This window comes from Sminthopsis crassicaudata, chromosome 2 (assembly GCF_048593235.1).
Source record: "Sminthopsis crassicaudata isolate SCR6 chromosome 2, ASM4859323v1, whole genome shotgun sequence".
NCBI classification, from domain to species: domain Eukaryota; kingdom Metazoa; phylum Chordata; class Mammalia; order Dasyuromorphia; family Dasyuridae; genus Sminthopsis; species Sminthopsis crassicaudata.
In genome coordinates, this window is record NC_133618.1 from 252,555,446 (window position 1) to 252,568,527 (window position 13,082).

Here is a 13,082-nt window from a genome sequence, read left to right on the forward strand (position 1 = left end):
GTATTTAGCTCATCCTCTTCAGGTTTCTAATTTAACCTTCAGGATTTCCTGAATAATGTTGGCATTCATCATGTCACTATTTTGTTGAAAATCTTAAAATTTTTAAAGTGATATCACACTTTCAAAGGTATTCACCTAGCTTTCATGATTCTCATACTCTCCTTAGCTGAATTTTGTGCATCATTCTAATGGCAAATCCTCAAGAACTTGTCAGTTAACAGGCATGTATTACTACTTCCAGGGACTCTGCTACATGCTGTAAATATAAAGGCCAAAGCTCTTAAGGAGCTCACATTCTAATGGGAGAAAAAACAGAATACAAGATATAAACAATGTAAATGGGAGGTAATTTTAGATGGGAAAACAAGAAAAATGTGTGTCTACATGAAAGGGAATAAAGTGTAAGATTAGGAAGTTAAAAAAAAAACTAGGTTGTGTAGGTCTTTTTAAGTGCCAAACAATTTGATATTTAATACCAGAAAGAATAGAGAGCCACTCATTAGAATTTATTGAATTGGGGGAGAAATATATGGTCACACCTATGATTCTGAAGAATCACCATGGCAGCTGATTGAAAGATGGTTTGGGGTGGAGAGATACATAAGGCAGGGAAACCAATTAGAAAGCTATCACAATGGTCCATATACATGAAGTGATGGATGAAGCACTTTTTTTTTTTTTTTTTTGCTGAGGCAATTGGGGTTAAATGACTTGCCCAGGGTCACACAGCAGTGTTAAGTGTCTGAGGTCAAATTTGAACTCAGGTTCTTTTGACTTCAGGACTGCTGCTCTATCCACTGCCCCACTTAGCTGCCATTGAATTAAACACTTTTCAAAGGAAGAAATCCAATTCATCAATAGCCATATGAAAAATTCCCCAGATCATTAACAAATGTAAATCAAAACAACTCTTGTTCCATATTACACATCAAATTTGCAAAATTGACCAAATAGGCTGTGGTTTACTGTTGGAACCTAGTCCAGGCACAGAGTATTTCCAGTACATGAAAAAAAGATTTGGAGCTATCTTCCCCCCACCCAAGTTACTAAACTATCCTTACCTTTAACCCAGTGAAACAACTACTAGTTCTGTACTCCAAACAGATCAGAAAGGATATATATATATACACAAATTATAATATGTGGTACTATCAGTTATGATAGATTGAGCAAATGGATAAGCTTTGAATGCTATGGAGAGGCATCTATCTTGACAACATTTTCCAGGGCTGTACACACTGATTAATGAAGTTGATGAATGCATTGCCAGAGCTAGATCAGGATTTGGGAATCTCTGAAGGGACATATAAGAGGTATTAGACTGCCTAATAAACTGAAGGTCCACAGAGCTGTTGTGCTGATCTCATTGATAAGTATTTGTGAAATCTGGATCGTAAACTAGAACCACGCCAGGAAATGGAATCATTTCTATTTGGATTGTTCCTTAGGAAGATTCTGAAGATCACTTGGCAGGATAAAATATAGGACACTGAAGTCCTTTCTCAAACTAAACTGCCAACCATTTAAACTCTACTGCGGAAAGCACAATAGGCTGGCCATATATTGTTTAAATGCCCAAGGATGCTTGTCTAAAATACTATTTTATGGAGAACTCACACAAGGCAAGTGCTCACGTAGTAGCCAGAATTGATACAAGGACATTCTGGGAGTGGGAGATGGCAAAGGACCACCCACCATTGTACTCACATCAAAGGAAGCTCTATGCTGTTAGCAAAAACAGAACTGATATGGCTTAAAATAAATTTGAAATATGCAAATTTACAGACTCTACCCCAAATGTTCATATGGACTATTTGTGCCCAACTGTGATACATTCTAAACTCGTATTGGTCTAACACATGGCAACCTGACTACTAAACATAGTAATGTCATTTTGGTCCTCTTTGAGAATAAAGAATGACATCCATCCATAACATTTTTTTTTTTTTAATTGCTGTTTTGGGTTTTGGTGGTGGTGGTGGGAGAGTTGTGGCAAATAACTATAAGTCAATGGGAGGTACCTATCAGCTGACAGAATGGCTAAATAATATATAATGGAATTATAGTGTACTATAAGAAATGAAGTTTCTAAGAAACCTAGGAAGACTTGTAGGAACTGATGCAGATCTAAATGAGAAGTTTTATACAATACCAACATTATAAAGATGATTTAAGATCTAATTAATGCAACCACCAAACTTAGCTCCCAAGAACTCATGATTAAACATGTTACACATTTTAAGAGGTGATTTCTAAAATATGCATTTGGGGAACATGATCCCCAACCACTAAAAAGAGATGACCTGAATAGAGAAAAGGGGTGCATGTGATATGCAAGATATTTCCAAGAAGCAGAAATAAGGCTTTATAAAAAGTAGATTGGGCTATGTACAAGGATTTGGGGAAGAGCCTTTTTTTTCCACTATTCTATACTTAGTTCGAAATATTTTCTGTGGAAACGTGTATTATGGGTGTATATGAAGCAGAATCCAGTGGGTCTCAAAGTATAATCCAATCACCCAACACCTTTGTAGGAGGGAATCCTTGAGATGAAAATAATTTTATTTCTAACAAACAGGAAATAAACTACAAGCCACATAAGGCCATCTGGGGGAGAGGATTCTTAATGTTTTAAGAGGGCAAAGGAGTCAATGCCTAAGAAAATTTGAAAATTGCCAAAAAGACCAACCTGGATTCTGACATATATTGGCTCTGACTGGGTTAGCAGTCTAAAACTATAAAATTTAGAAATAACCTGTACTGATAGTTTTCTCATCATTGAGTTCCCTATACCAATGAAATAATTTTCAGTCTTGTCAAATCACAACTGTACAAAATCCTTGTCATGTGTCATCCTGATTTACTATTCCAAAATGAAGCACTATTCTATAAAATGTCCAGAAAGTAAGATTCTATAAATCATACATTCTGCTGCAAACTTTTCTAGAGAAAATGGCAGGAATCAGATATAACAGATTCATAAACTTTTTGTAGACGTTTATTCTACTTACAGTAACAAAAACCTATGAAGTTTCATGTTTTAATGTACAGTGATATACTTTGCAATATAAAATACAATTTACAGAATTTCTATCAAGTAAACCTAAACAAACACACTTGATTTTTTTTACATTTGTGTATTTAAATTAGAAACATTTGAGTTTTTAAAAAACACATCATATTAGATGTTTGAGCTTTACACCTATATGCAACTTAACATTCTAACTCTTGGTTTATTATACAAATCATCCAAATTACTAAGTTGCTGATGGCTTCAGAACTTAAAAATTTGTGCCTATATAAATTGTAAAATCTGTAGTGATGTAGAGTGGAGTAGTAACAGACTCCAAGAAGCAAATGATATTTTCTAATTTATATTTGCAAAAGTAGTTTATGAAAATATAAAAAATTATCAAAGTGTATTTGTACAGTCAAATAAATTAACAATGTTTTCTCTATTTCACACTTTAGTACTTGAAAAATAGATGAAAAGAAGCAGTATACTGTATTTCACAGTGAAAAGCTTTCCACTTTATAGTACTTCAACTCATCTTTTACTTTCATCAACTTTATGCAAATATTTTTCTGTGTTCAGTGGTAAACTTTTAAATACATCAATATTGTAGACTGACAAATAGTAGTTCTAAACTAGGTATGTTTTGCCTAGAAATTACTGAAGAACTACTTAAATAGCACTGTTGTTCTACAAACCAAATGTTCTTGATTATTCAAAGAAACAGCTTAAAAATATCCTTAATTGGTTTATTTCTCTCACTTTTTTGCTTGTGTTTGTAGAATTTAAACATATTCTAATGAGTTGAGATTTAAAAGCTTGACAGATTTCTACCTGGACATGTTACTTTTATCAAAGATTTTTTAAACAATATTTTTATAAGGCGACAGAAAAATTAGGGGAAAAAGACAGATTTTTCTTTTTAGTTTGTTTCTGGATTGAAACTATCCTTTACATAAAAGACAGTCATTGATATAAGCTTTGTATTTCTTAACGCTCTATTAATTACAAACTACTAATACTGTGTTCTTTCACAATCACTTCATAAATACATGCAGTCCACCTAGAGTAAAATCAGCACAGGACACATGACCCTCTTGTAAAGCACGTACTAAGAAACTTATAAAAAAATTTTACGCAGAAACACTACATGTGAGATGTAAGAAAAGGTATGGCTCCTAAGGTCCAATGAAGTTCCCTTAAAAGTTTACAATACAGTCAAGTTATTGGAAAACATAACTTTTTAATCTGAAAAAAAGCAATATGCTTTTTATAGACTTTCCCATTTCAGTATTAATTTCAAATGGAAATTTTAAGAGTTAAGTAAAAAATCATTTCAGAATTGTAAAGATGTGAGATTTTGTAAGAAAACATATTTTACACAAAATTACAGTAAATTGAAGTCCAGAAAGGTTCCACTCCATCTAATTTCATAGCAGTTTCAAAAACTATTTTCCTTGAACATTTTTCTAAGGCTGGTTTTAAAAAGGATTTTTTGCAATGTTGAGTATATACAACCAAACCCCCAAGTCAAGTCTTTTCCCCCCCCATATATATGTACATATATATATACACACACATAAGTCATAAGCATGGGGTATAATTACTCTCAAACATTTATGTTTGAATAGAAGTTGATGAACCTTCTGTTTCAGCTGGTTTTTGAGTTTCTTTTTGTTCTTCTGGCTTTGAATCCCTACTACTTTCTTTACTTTTACTTCTGTCTTTACGGTCTTTTGCTCTATCACGTTCTCTGTCTTTTTCTCGGTCCCTGTCTCGTTCTCTATCCCTTTCTCTTATTCGATCTCTATCTCTATCTCTGCTTCTTGATCTGTCTCGATCCCGTCTCCTGTCTCGGTCCCTTTCACGGTCCCGATCTCTATTTCTGCTTCTCTCTCTGTTTCTGTCCCATTCTTTGTTGCGTTCAGATTCCCTATCCTTATCTCTATTTGGATTTCTCTCTTTATTTTTATCCCAATCTCGATTAGAGTCTTTCTCTCTATGTCTTTCCCAGTCTCTGTTTCTGTCCCAATCTCTTTCCCTGTCTCTACTCCAATTTCGCCCACGCTCTCTCTCCCAAGGTTTACCATGATCTCGGTCCCTTCTTCTATCCTCAAAACCTCTGCCTTGTCTATTTTCTGAGAGCTGGGTTTCAGGTTCATCTGATGACTTTTCTTTAGTGCTTCCTTCAAACCTTTCTCGTCTCCCTTCAAAAGTCTGATTTCTATATTCATGACTTTTGCCATCTCGGAAATCAGATGATGTCCACTGTGAGTCTGATTCTGGGACCGGTCCAGATACATTTGTTGGTAGAGGAGCAGAAGGACCAGCTTCTTCCCATCTTTCCTTCCTGTGTTGTGGTGGATGGCTTGGAAGTTCAAGTAGTGGTCTTGGAGCAGGTTTCATACCCTGTGGAGATTGTCCTTGAAAATGGAATCTTGAAGGGGGTTGTTCATTTTTTTCTGAAAATGGAGCAGATCCCCTTGGCCCAAACTGAAGGGGTGTTGGACCCCTCTGGTTTGCAAATCTTGGTGGTGAATTTACTCTTTGTTCTTCAAATTGCTGTGGTTGAATAACCCTTGGTCCTGGCATGAAGTTTGGTGCTGGGCCTCGAGGACCATCAAATTGGTTGGGATGTGGTCCCCGGGGACCTTCAAACTGGTTGGGATGAGGACCCCGGGGACCTTCAAATTGATTGGGATGGGGACCCCGGGGACCTTCAAACTGATTGGGATGGGGACCCCGGGGACCTTCAAACTGATTGGGATGGGGACCCCGGGGACCTTCAAACTGGTTAGGATGGGGACCTCGGGGACCTTCAAACTGATTGGGATGGGGACCTCGGGGGCCCTCAAACTGGTTGGGATGGGGACCCCGGGGGCCTTCAAATTGGTTGGGATGGGGACCCCGGGGACCTTCAAATTGATTGGGATGGGGACCTCTTGGCCCCACAAAATGGCCAGGTGGTGGTCCTCTTTGACCTCCAAACTGAGTGGGAGGAGGGCCTCCTCGAGGTCCCTTAAACTGAGATAGCAAAGGTCTTCTTTGTCCTCCAAATGGGAAAGGTGCTGGGCCTCTGTTTCCCATAAACTGAGATTGTTCTGGTCCTTCAAACTGTGAAGGAGGGCTAGTCATCTCACTATACTGGGAATCTTGAAATTCCCTTTTTTCTCCATGGGGATCCCTACGATCTTCAAATTGGGATGGTGCCACTCCTCTAGGTCCACCAAGATAAGAAGGTGAAGGACCTCTATTGTCCCCAAAAGGAGGTGGTCCATGTTGTCCAGAGAATAATGAAGGAATGGGTGTCTTCTGCCCCCCAAATCTGGTAGATGAAGGCCCTCTTTGTCCTTCACTACCAGAATTATTTTCTTCTGAAAACTGAGGTGTTGGTCCCCTTGGTCCTGGAAAGGTAGGTCCATGAGGTCCTGAAGCTGCTCCATAATTCCTTGATGTAGGTTCATTTTGTCCCTGAAACTGTGATTGAGGTTGGACTCCTTTTTGTCCAGACAAAGGAAATGGAACAACTCCTCTGTTATCATCATGTTTAGATTGTGAACTTCTTTCTCCCTCATCCTGATCAACTGAAGAATCATTTTTTTCTGCAAATGGGGGATTTCTTCTATCTTCATATTGGGATGAAATTAAAGATTTTTCCTGAGATGTAAATACTGTATTTGAGAAAGGACTGCTTGCTCCAGTTGGTGAATTAAAAGTTTGTCCATCATTCTGCCCTGGGAAATTTGGTTGAAAAGATGTATTGGGAGGTGTTGGAAGGAGTACTTTTCGTAAAGGTTTAGATGAAACTTCACCTGATACTGATGGATGTGCATTTTCTAAGTGATGTTTGGATATATTTTCTGAATTTTCATTCTTATCATTTTGTCCATCCTGATCAACAACAGTAGCTTTTTCACTTGGAACCCACTTATCATTACTATATATCAACTGAGTAACAGGATTCAATTCTTTTTCCTCTTGTGATGGGGTAGGCAATTGACCCATATTAACACCTGCAGAAGGTTCTCTCATAGGTGTCCCAATATGTGAGGAACTAGATAGTGGCTTTAGCAAATTTTCACTTTCATTATTTTCTGTAGCTATTCTTCTAGCCTGTCGTGGATCTCTACTTTGTCTGAGATCTGAACTTAGGCTTCCTGCATGAGCTAACTGAGTTGACATTGAAGATGAATCTGACTTATCAGCAGTTTGTTGTTCTTGTTGAAATAATTCAGTCTTTGTCAAAGATGACTTTGGAGGTGGTGACATCAATGCATCAGACACTGAAAAGTGAGCCATTGATACACCAACCGCAGCCCTTTGCTGTCTAAGTGCTTCTTCTTGTTCTTCTAGTTGCCTCTTTTGCTCCTCTATTTGCTTATTTAACTCTTCAAGCATTTTTTGCTGTTCTACTAAGGAAGAGGGAGCAGAAATATCAGTCACATATTCAGATGTCCTCTCTGTGGAATTTTTATCTGCACACATTTTATTAGGTAAGTCATCAATAGTAACTTTAGCTTCTTCTAAAATAGTTTCATCTTCTGGGTCATAAGCCACATCTTCTCTCTCTGACAATTCGGGAGGTTTATCAAGATCATACCGTTTTTCACTATCATTAATTTGAGTTTCAAAAGCTTTCTCTGGATCATATTCTTCTTCAGGATCATATGGTCTGTCATCTTCTTCCTCCTCTAGAGTTTTATCTTTTGACATTTTGCCAAACTGTTGAACAATTGGATCTAACAAAGGAGTTGCTGGTACTCCTTCATCTACCATTATTTTAGATTCTTGGTTTAAAGGTGAAGTAAATTCAGAGTCCTTAGCAGCAGAATCAAATGATTTTTTCTTTCCAAAAAGTGTTTGCAAGATGTGTTCTAGGGGTGAAGCTGTTTTTGAACTAGATGAACTAGCAGGGGAGGAAGTTGTAGTTGTAATAGTTGTTGATGAAACTGATGGAGTTGTGATATTTGTAGTCCCTGTTTTAAGTGATGACAGTATTTTTAATACTGATGATGAAGCTGGTGGATCTGGGAGTGGTGGAGGTGGTGGTGGTGGAGGTGGAGGTGGTGGGGATCCAGGTGGTGTGGTACTGACAACAGTATCTGCAGAATAGATCTGATACTTTGATTGCTTCTTTTCAGATTGAGAAGACAAAACTCCTTTGGGATACAGTGACCCCTCGACTTCTTCCTGTGTTTGAAGTTTGCTCCGTTTTTCTTCCATCTTATCCAATTCTCCAGCATTTGAAGGTCGCTTTACTTTTTGACAGATTACTAATCCCAGTATTATATTTGGACGTGGTGACTCAAGACCTAAGGAAGAAAAGTATATGTTTTAGAATGCAGGAAAGTTAGTTAGCAATAATGTCTTGTAGAGAGACATAAGCTATCAGTGGACACATGAAAATTTATAATTTTACATTACAAAGCACTCTTTATATTGTTAAATACTGGCAAAAGAAAAATATGTAATATTTGCAGAACTTGAAGGAAATCAAATCCCAGGAATATTTTGACACATAAAACACATGAAAATATTTAATAGTCATCACAAGCTTCAAAAGGTTAACATTAGGGTTAAAAAAAAAAAAAAGGGGTAAGAAAACATTTAAAAGTCATAAACAACTACACAATATTTCCAATATTCATGTGTCTTAAATTAATGCCCTGTTATTTAAAGAACAAAAAAACCCCTTATACAATAAAAGTATTCAGAAAGTAAAACTGGTTTATATTTTAAAAGCCATATACAATGTCTTCTCAATCAGCTATATGGTATCTTTTCATTAAGGGAAAAAGCTTCTTCCAATATGCTAAACAGTAACTTTCTTGGAAATGTAAGTTAGTAGTATGAATTTCTTTTCCAAACCAAAGCAGAGCCATAGTAATAATAGCTATCATATACACAGTACTTGAAATTTTGCAATGAATTCCACATATATTACCTTACATGGTTAATAAAAGTATAAGGTACTTAAAAATATATTTAAAAAATATATTTAAGATAAATATATTAAATACTTAAATTTAAATATGAACAATTTTCCCATTTGTCTTCAATAATCACTTTTAAAAATTGGGCAATGGTGGAAAAGTATGTAAAAAACTATTTCTTTTCCACTGGTAAGCAATAGTTTAACTCTAAAAGTTTTTTTACTTTTTATATACACATTTATATACACTGATATAGCCAATTAGGAAATATGCTGCAGTATAAAAAGTGAGGTAAAAGTATCAATTTCTTGAATTCAGTATTGACAAGATGTTTTATATACTTAGAATAAAAATTCTAAATTTTCTTTGGATTGTATATTATAATTTCATAAAAAAAAAAAAAACAATTGTAGCTTTTGCTGGTTATCAAAGAAAATGGCAATATTGAAACCAAATTGGTGAATTTGAATCCAAAATGGATCAAAGATCATAATACTACTGACAAAATACATTCTCCCATGGATACTGAATGATCCCCAAAATCTACATAATTATCAAATAAGTTTGTTTAATAATGGGGGAAAATATAGTTAGATTGGCAAATAATCTCCATTATGGAAAACGGGTGTGGGTAAACTTCAAAAAAGGCATACCTGGTGCTGAGTTCATAGCAACAATATCTAGATGAATAAATTATTCCCCTAAGCTAAATGATGTCCTATGTATATTAAAATATATTTTCTTAGGGCAAAATATGGTATTATAATAATGGTCAAGTTAGATAAAATTTATACATATATAAGAATACCCAATTTTAGCTATTTTAATTTTACCCTTCTAATTCATCACCATAACTTTTCATTCAACAATAGACAAAAACCTTTGAAATGTTCCTTTCCCTACTCTTCGATAGAGGTCTTAATGGTTTTGAAAATTTATCAAAAGTCTACAGGGATAAAGAAAAATATATGATACATCAGGCTTTACTTATCAAATATATTATACTATATATATTTGCCATATACTTTTAAATAAAATTCAAATGTACTGTGTAAAGCAATTTTCTTTTAAAGCAAAGATATGAAGAGTTGAGGGTTTTCACCTTAATTTTCACATTTTAAAAATAGTTAACATATAATACTAATTGAAAATTTTGTTTTAGCCAGTGTATTTCTCTACATTCTAAGAGACTAAAATTCATACTAGGTATAAAGCAAATTGTTTTTCAAAACTGCTGATAAAATTGAAAGCTTTCTATACCTTCATATTCTAATATTTATTGGAAAATCCAGTATCTACAAAATAATCAAATTATAATTATGTGGGCCCTTATTGTATATCTTATTCCAAAATCTTATTTAGACTTAAAAAAAATTTTTTTGAGGTAATCTTCAAGTAGCAAAGGTACAAAGTGTGAGCAATGAAGCCCAAATGAGTCAATAATAGTAAGATAGGCAAAACAAAATTGAGTAGCATAATGGTCTGAGAAACTAGAGGGACTTTACCTAGCAAATTAGAAGCTCTACCATTTTAGATGTAATAGCATGCTCATTGTTTAATCTGGATTTTTATGTAGACCAGCATTTATTTGATCAAACACTAAAAAATGTTATATAACCCTCTAATGTAGTCTGAACCCTCTTCTTGCCAGAACTACAATGCGTGGGTAATATTAAATTACTTGCTTCCTAAATTGTAACTTAAATAATGTACATAAAAGCTATTATCTATTTTTAACTTTGTAATTAAAAATATTTTAACCTTGTAACTTGTTACTAATCTGAAATTAACTCTCAAAAAATTGACTATTTCTAGATCATACTTTAATTCATTAATGCTAGATACTACTAGCTATGCAGGTACAGCTGTGATCTTAAATCTCTTAAAATGTGGTCTTTATCCATTTAAATGTGTTCAACTTAAAACTTAATGAGATGTCCCCAAAATTTATTGAACCTTTAAATGAATACTTAAGTTTTCACTTATCATAACAAAACTTTTTTAAGCTATATAGGTTATATCCACTAATAATTTGGAGATTAACAGGATTCACTAGTTTTTCTCCTATTATTAACGGATCATATCCAAATGTAAAATTCTGAAAAGCTAACCACCTAGTTCTAGAAATTGAAGATCTCTTAAAACATAGCAACAGGAAGAGATCTTCAGCACCCCCCCTCCCCCCTGGCCAATGTTTTGGACTTATTTAGGTAAATAAAATGCTCTAAAATCATTATTTACACTATCAGTTTTTAATGCAAGCCTTTTGTCCTACTCACAAAAGCAATAAAATTTCAAATTTATCAAAGGGATATTCTAAAAAATTTTCAAAATTACTATTAACAATTTAGCCTTGAAGATATGGCAAAGAATTGAGAATTTCATTTTGGCTTTCATTAATTTGTCCAGCCAACTTTCTTTACTGATTTCCACTCATCCCTTCAATTTGTGTCCCCCTCTTTGTTTTGTTATTTGGAAAAGTTGCAGAAGTTGGGTGAGAAAAGTTCTGATTTTTAAAGGATGAAACCTAAAACCCAGGACTGGGGAGCCCAAACTTGGTGGTATAGTCCCAAATGAGCGTTGTTCCCTTTGGATTTGTAAAATCCAAATTTGTTTTCTCCACATATAAACAAGGAATGCTACTTACCACCTCCCTCTGGAAAATTATGAATTATTCAAAAAACGGGTGAAATGAAACTATTGAGTGGGAAGAACTGTTCCATAAGCTATGTGTAGCTGTAAAATAACACTCATTTCTGGACAAAAGGTTTGAGATAGCTTTTGGAATGAAGACTGGGCAGTGTTATTTCCCACCTAATTAAATTCCTTGAAAATAATCAGGTCAATACTGTTATGTGTAGCAAATGTTTCATTTTATGTCTAATGAATGTTTCATTTAGGTTTGCATTGAGATTATTTATAGTCAAGACAAGCAAATTTAAAAACTAGAATTCTACAAATTAAATAAACTGAGTGCATTTGATCTAAGGGAATCTTAATCTTTACACACATGTTATTTCAAAGGCATGGATTGATCAATTTCATTAGTTGTGAAGGTAAGCAGCCATACTAGGCCTATGCAGCAAAGCAACAGATATTCTTATTGAGAGGTGTAGTGGAAGGAGAGAAGGGAACCAAGTTTCTAAGGATGCTTTTAACTCACGCTCATTATATGTTCTAAGTATGTAAAAAGGATAAAATTGTGCATTTTATTCCGTTAAAATAGCTTATATGTTTAAAACTGACTCTCCTTCTCGCTTTAAAGTGATCATAATGATATGAAGGTTTCTTCTTTCTGTCCCCCATCCCATCCTCCCAAGATCTAACTGGTTGTTTTCCATCACTGGATAATTGGCTGTTATTCTACTTGTATGTGATTTTGAACCCCAACAAAACACAATATTTGAACCTGCTGAAACAGAAATTGTGTGGGAAAGTTATATGCAATATCAATTATGACATGGAAAAGTAAAGGGAAATGGCAAAACAGACAGTGAAATTGTCTCACCCCCTCCCCCTCCAACCTCCTTCAGTTCGTAAGAACCGAGATATATAAAGATATCAATGTGACCCATTGTGCTGTTCAGGCAAAGTACAGAAGTCGTGGTCTTCATTCAGATGTCAGTTGACCAGAATGCCGAAGAAATCCAATGCCTAAATGCCTCCAAGTGTGCTTACTCTCAATTTATCATCTTCTATCCTCTGAGAATTATGATGTGTAATATGAGAATTATTGCTTATAAAAAGTCTTATAAAAAGAGTGTGAGACAAACTTTTGTTGATAGCAAAGCCATGGATGTATAGTATGCTACCCAAAACCTACTTTATGTAAATTTAAGGAGACAGTGACCACTTTCCATAAAACATTTTTATTTATTTTGAAGAGGGAGAAAGAGCAATAAATTCCATTCAATGCTATATGAAAAGTCTGGTTACAATCTTTATGCAGGCACATTATTACATATACATAAGACCTGACAAAAGTTGCTTACCTGAAAAAAATTTCACTCACAGAATTTTTTAGCTAATGTTAGAATTAAAAAAAAAAAAAAAAAAAAGTCTCTCCACTAATTTAGATGAGGGATCCACTTATTCACATCTCACCCATCAAAAAGTCAGAGGCAAAACATGGAAAA

At 34.8% G+C, this 13,082-nt stretch overlaps 1 protein-coding gene across 6 annotated transcripts in view; it reads right to left on the reverse strand.

The window, feature by feature from the left end:
• Positions 1-2,982: 2,982 nt before the first annotated feature.
• Positions 2,983-13,082, reverse strand: part of DIDO1 (death inducer-obliterator 1) — a 60,065-nt gene continuing 49,965 nt past the window's right edge. For all 6 annotated transcript variants that reach the window (XM_074288807.1, XM_074288811.1, XM_074288806.1 and 3 more), the window contains exon 16: positions 2,983-8,325. In XM_074288807.1, coding sequence (XP_074144908.1) covers positions 4,631-8,325 — 3,695 coding nt within the window. In that variant the 3' untranslated portion in view covers positions 2,983-4,630. The remainder of the gene's footprint in view (positions 8,326-13,082) is intronic.